Consider the following 6,598-nt stretch of genomic DNA (forward strand, 5'->3'; position numbering starts at 1 on the left):
TTTTTAAATGGGAAAAATATTGAAAGATGCAGGAAGCATCAAGAGAAGATGGAAAGAATACACAGAGTCACTGTACCAAAAGAAATGGGTTTACATTCAGTAATTTCAGAAGGTAGCACATAATCAAGAACCAATAGTATTGAAGGAAGAGAAATCCAAGCTACACTGAAGGAATTGGCAAAAACAAACAAACAAAATAACCCCAAGTCTCCAGTAATTGACAGAATACCCATTGAGATGTTTCAATAGATGGATGCAGTGCTAGAGGCACTTACTAATCTGTGTCAGGAAATTCAGACAACAGCTACATGGCCAACCAACTGGAAGAGATCCATATCTGTGCCTATTCCAAAGAAAGTGATGCAACAGAACATGGAAATTACTGAACAATATCCTACACACATAAAATTTTATGAAGATAATTAAAAAACAGTTGCAGCAGAATATTGACGGGGAACTTCAGAAATGCAAGCTGGATTCATAAGAGGATGTGGACGAAAGGATATTGTTGATGTCAGACGGATCGTAGCTAAAAGCAAAGAATATCTTTCTAGATATTTACTTGTGTTTTATTGAATATGCAAAGGCATTAGACTGGTTCATAACAAATTATGGATAACATTGCAAAGAATGAGAATTCTAGAACAATTAATTGTGCTCATGAAGAACCTGTACATAGATCAAGAGGTTGTCATTTAAATAGAATAAGGGAATACTGCATGGTTTAAAATCAGAAAGGGAGTGCATCAGGGTTGAGTCCTTTCACAATCCTTATCCAAGCTGTATAATGAGCAAATCATCTGAGAAGCTAGACTATATGAAGAAGAACTTGGCATCAGGATTGGAGGAAGACTCATTAACAACCTGTGATATGCAATAGACATAATCTTGCTTGCTGAAAGTGACCATGACTTAAAGCACTTACTGATGCAGATCAAAGACTACAGTCTTCAGTGTAGATTACACCTCAACATAAAGCAAAAATCCTCACAACTGAACCAATAAACATCATGATAAATGGAGAAAAGATTGAAGTTGTCAAAGATTTCATTGATTCACAATCAACACCCATGGAAGCAGCAGTCTAGAAATCAGACATCATATTGCACTGGGGAAATCTGTTGCAAAAGACATCATTATACTGTTGAAGAGGAAAGATGTCACTTTGAAGTGACATCTAACCCATGCCATGGTATTTTCATTCCCCTCATATGTACGTGAAAGGTGGATAGTGAATAAGGAAGACCAAAGAAGATTTGATGCCTTTGAATTGTGGTGTTGGTGAAGAATTTTGAAAATATTGTGGACTGTCAGAAGAACGAACAACTCTATCCTGGAGGAAGTGCAGCCAGAATGCTCCTTAGAAGCAAGAATGGTCAGACTTTGTCTCACCTACTTTGGTCATGTTGTCAGAATGGACCATTCCATGATATACCAGAAATATATCATTCTTGGTAAAGTAGAGGGTCAGAGAAAAAGGGGAAGATCCTCAGAAGGTAGACTGACACAGTGGATGCAATTGTGGGCTCAAGCATAGCAAGGATTGTGAGGATGGTGCTCTGCTGGACAATGTTTTGTTCTGTTTTACATAAGGTCGCTACTAGAATCAATTTGATGGCACCTAACAACAACAACAACAACAACAACAACAAATTTTTGTACGGTATTGTCACTGTAAGTTCCTTCTAGTACCCTCATCCTCCTTCCTAAATTCAAGAGGAAGTCCAACACCAAAGATAGATACGTTGTTTTGTTAATTAAAGCCAAAGTCAAACTCATTGTCCTCAAGTTGATTGACTCACAGTGGCCCCATGTGTATCAGAGTAGAACTGCTCCACAGGGTGTTGTTGGCTGTAATTCTCATGGAAGGAGATTGCCAGGTTTTTCTGGCATGGCACTGCTAGGTGGCTTCAACTGCCAACCTTTCCATTAGTGTTGTCATTGTTAGGTACCATTGAGTCAGCTCCAACTCACAGAGACCTATGTACAATAGAACAAAACACTGCCCCGTCCTGTGCCATCCTCACAGTCCTTACTATGCTTGAACCCATTGTTACAGCCACTGTGTCAGTGCATATTGTTGAGGATCTTCATCTTTTTTGCTGACTCTACTTTACCAAGCATTATATCCTTCTTATGGGACTGGTCCCTCCTGACAACATGACCAAAGTACATGAGATGAAGTCTGTCCATTGTCACTTTCTAAGGAGCATTCTGGCTCTACTTCTTCCAAGTCAGATTTGTTTCTTAGCAGTCAAGTGCAAACTGTTTGTGCACTTTCTGTTAATTAGGGATATAATATGTATGTAAGGCTCAGGGAAAGACTTGGAAAATAATATTTCTTGGGAAGGAGTTGAATTCTTTAGTTCATAGAAGCCTAGTAAAGACTTGTTAAGCTCAGAAATAGGAAAATAAAGGAGGATTTTACACTAAATTTCTGAGGATGAAGATTAGGTATCGAATACACTATAGTTCTCTTACATGTAAGATAGTAGGAAACATATTAAATTATAAAAATTATAAACTCTGTTTTTTTTTCCTAAATTGTCATTTTTATAATATGCTGTATTTTTAAAAAGCTCACTTTATTTATTTGACTGCTGAAGGAACTTTGGGCTGTCTTTGTATGTGTAGTGTTTTGGATGTGTCTACTAGAGGTGCTAAGGAGCTCTGGTGATGTAGTGGTTAAGACATTTGGCTGCTAACTGAAAGGTTGGTGGTTCAAACCCTTTAGCTGCTCCGCAGAAGAAAAATGAGGTGGTCTCCTTTTGTAAAGATTTGGAGCCTTGGAAACCCAGTGGGTGTCGCTATGAGTCAGAATCAACTTGGTGGCAGTGAGTTTGGTTTTTGGTTTGAGTAGAGGTGCTAGACTAAAATGAACGATTATGAAACTGATGAGGAGTCTTTGGGTGGTATGAATGGTTAAGACACTTTGCTAGCCAAAAGGTGGATGGTTTGAACATACCCAGTGGTGCCTCAGAAGGAAGGCCTGGTAATCAACTTCCAGGAAAAAAAAATTAGCCATTGAAAACCCTGTAGGGCACAGTTCTCTGACACACCGGGTGTTGCCATGAGTTAGGATTCACTCACAGCAACTAGTAAAAACTTGTGAAGCTGGAAAAATAAAAGTTATTGGAAGCAAGTAGATGTGGTATAAAAATAGGAACATTTTATTTTCATTATGCTATTAGTATGTAATTTGATTTTTTGAATTAAATTTTGTACTTCTTTCTCCCATGTCCTTTGAATTTTCAGAAAGGAGCTCATTGCCAAGCTGGATCAGGCAGAAAAGGAGAAAGTTGATGCTGCTCAACTAGCTCGGGAATATGAGGCACTGACGGAGGAGAACCGGACGTTGAAGTTGGCTCAGTCACAATGTGTAGAACAACTGGAAAAACTTAGAATACAGTATCAGAAAAGACAGGGCTCATCCTAACCTTAAATTATTCAATATGAGCATTAGAGGTTGGTGACTGCTGTCTGCTGGCCAAAGATTTTTATTTCAAAGGGATAAGAATAAAATCTATTATAGCTTCTCTTTATTACCCACATGGCAAATGCCTATAATGAATTTAATGCTTGCCAGCTTCTCACCTGAGAGAAAAGATATTTCATTTTAAGTAAGATAATTAAATCGAAACTATTTGTATCATATATTTTTAGAGATCAATTCTTTCCCAAAGATATATATTTTTTCTTATTTAGGAAGATATGACCAAATTGCACATCAGGGTAGAATATGATAAAAATAGAATATTAACTGGTCCCACTAAGAATCATGAACTGAGCAGAGTTAAGCCACAAAACTAAACAGTGGAATTCTCACTACAGTTTACCGTCTGCATATTTTAAAATTTCATGCCTTTAATATTTCAAATGTGCTCAAATCTAAACTGTCAGAAACTTCTCCAAATATATTTATGTTCACCAGAGTCAGATTTAATCCCTCATTGATTGATTGTACTCAGAATAAATGGTAACATATCAAAAAATCTTTCTCATGAAAATATGAGCAGAAGACACGTTTATGCCAAAAGCACATTGGCCAGTGCTAACTTGCTGTTGTAATAAAAAACAGATAAGATTGCATTTTCTGCACGCCACATTACCTCACGTTCAACATCTTTGCCTTCACTTGCATGTGTTCTGGGGGCATGGGGGAAATAAAAAAATGTCATTTGGATATTACCTTGGTGAGCTCCCATGAAAACATCAGTGAAATTACAGCTATCATTTTGCTTTGGATTTAGGAGATGTTTTGGATCAGTAATAAGTAATATGTAAGTAAATTGAGGATAAAAATTATTTGTTTTTCCCTTATTCTACCTATGGTCATATTTTCCCAAATTGATCTCTCTGTTATGTGTCCATTTCTATTCATGTAACTTTTTCATTAAGCTTTGGATCAACACTGTCAGTTTGTATTTAACTTTTTCTTAATTCTTTTATGCTAAAAGTTGAAATTGCCTAACCCTAGCCAGAATTTGTTCTTTGGTGTACTTGCTTGTCCCAAGAAAGGAGTGAAGTCCCTTTTCCTGGAAGAGTCTGGTTTCTCACACAAACAATTCAGAGCTCTTATCCTGAATATGATGACTTTGTATCTTGAGATATTTACTCAGAAACCATAGAAAAAAGAAAAGAAAAGAAAAAAAAAATGATTAAAACAATAAAATGACCAAGGATAGAACAGTGTTTCTCAACTTGGATTGATTTTGTTCCTTCCCCAGGGGACATTTGGCAATTTAGTAATGTGTAGAAACAGTTTTGTTTGTCATAAGAGAGGGTGGGGGAGGTGCTACTAGCATCAAAGCGATAAAGACCAGGGGATGCTGCTAAACATCCTGCAACAGACAAAACAACCCCCCTCCCAAACAAAGAATTATGACCCCAAATAGTACTGAGATTGAGACATTCTGGGCTAGACTCAGCACTAGGCGGTTTGTTCAAATAAATGCCAAAGCAAGTGCCTTGCAGGGCCACCCGTTTCTTGCAGTGTGGCACAGTCTACAAATCCCTGGAGCATCTTTTTTTTTTTGATAGTTATTTCTTCTTCTTTGAACTTTTAATTGTGGTTTGGGTGAAAGTTTACAGAGCACATTAGTTTTTTAGCCAATAATCTAAACACTTTTTTTTTTTTTTTTTTTGTGATGTTGGTCGAAATCTGCTCAATGTAACAGCACTCTTCCCACTTCCTCCCTGGGTTCCCCATTTCCATCCATCCTCTTTTCCTGACCCTTCCTGCCTTCTAAGCTTTGTTTTTGGCCTGATGGTTGATTGTTCCAAGGAGTTCGTTCCTTCCTAGTGTTATTGTTCACTTTATAGGCCTTTGTATAGTTTGGCTAAAAGTTGTTCCCAGGGTGTGTATTCAGTTCCAGGCTTGAAGGTTGGCTAAGGGCCATAGTCTCAGGGATTCCACCAATCTCTATCAGACCAGTAAGTCTGTTTTTTTTTTTTTTTTTTTAAGTTTTGTATTTTATTCTACATGTTCTTCCCTCGGGAGGAAGACTGGGCAATCTGCTTCCACAGAGGTACCACCTTGGAAACCCAAGGAGAGGTCACTATGAGTCGGAACCTGTTCGACAGCAGTGAGTGGTTTTTGGTTTTATGCTCTCCCACTGTCCAGGACCTTCTTTGTGATCCCAATTAGAATGGTGGGTAGCAGTAGCCAGGCACCGTCTAGTTCTTCTGATCTCAAGCCCTGAAGTATCTTGACTCTCAGTTTCCCATTTATAAAATGAAACTTTTTAATAGATCTTAAAAATTCTCTCCACTTTTAATGTATAAACCTATTAGCCCCAAGACTGCTTTAACATTTGATCAAAGCTGAAGGCTCTATTGTCCTGGCAGAACTTTTTTTTTCTGAGCAGCCTCAAGGCTTATAAATACTAATACAAAGGAGGGGTTATTCATTAAATTTATACAGATCTAGGGTTAATGGAATGGGAGGAAAAGGATAAATCACCAACCTTTCAATACAGGGATGAACTTTTGATCTTTGTCCATACATGTAGATGGCCATAAACACTGTTACATACATTCATAGAATTTAAACAGTCATGACCCTTACAGAGAATGAGCAGAGAAACATAGTTCCAATCTCTTTGCTCTAGCAAAATGTAAATAACATGGTTAAAATATTTGAACACCACAGCTTCCTATTAAGGAGTCATTGAGTAAATAGTTTTCATATTTGTTCTAGTCTCAGCCTGAAATTTGGCACTGTGTTTCCAAAACACATATATTTGCAACTCAAAAGGAAGCATATCCTAAGTAGGTGATCTTCCAGGAAATTTATAGCAATTAAAAAAAATGAAAACATTATCTGCTTTCATCATATTGTCAGAGGGATCTAAAAACAAAATATATTATCAGTATCATCTTTTCATTTAACAAATTTCTACCAATTTTATTTATCACTGCATATTATCAATATAGTTTATCTTAAGGCGTATAATATTCTTGGTGTTTGCAATAATAATAATTATTATGTTGTCCAAAATCTAAAAAACCAAACTCACTGCCGCTGAGTTGAATCCCACTCATAGCGACCCCTCCTTGGGTTTCCGAGGCTGTATCTCTAAGGAAGTAGATTGTCCAA

General features: G+C 37.2%; 1 protein-coding gene across 1 annotated transcript in view; it reads left to right on the top strand.

The window, feature by feature from the left end:
* MAP3K7CL (MAP3K7 C-terminal like) overlaps nt 1–3,436 on the top strand; it is a 66,907-nt gene extending 63,471 nt beyond the window's left edge. Inside the window, exon 6 of the mRNA XM_007943517.2 lies at nt 3,256–3,436. Within this exon, the coding sequence (XP_007941708.2) occupies nt 3,256–3,436 (181 nt within the window). The remainder of the gene's footprint in view (nt 1–3,255) is intronic.
* Nucleotides 3,437–6,598: the final 3,162 nt, after the last annotated feature.

This window comes from Orycteropus afer, unplaced genomic scaffold (genome assembly GCF_000298275.1).
Source record: "Orycteropus afer afer isolate SDZICR_OR568_19922 unplaced genomic scaffold, OryAfe1.0 scaffold00108, whole genome shotgun sequence".
Taxonomy (NCBI): domain Eukaryota; kingdom Metazoa; phylum Chordata; class Mammalia; order Tubulidentata; family Orycteropodidae; genus Orycteropus; species Orycteropus afer.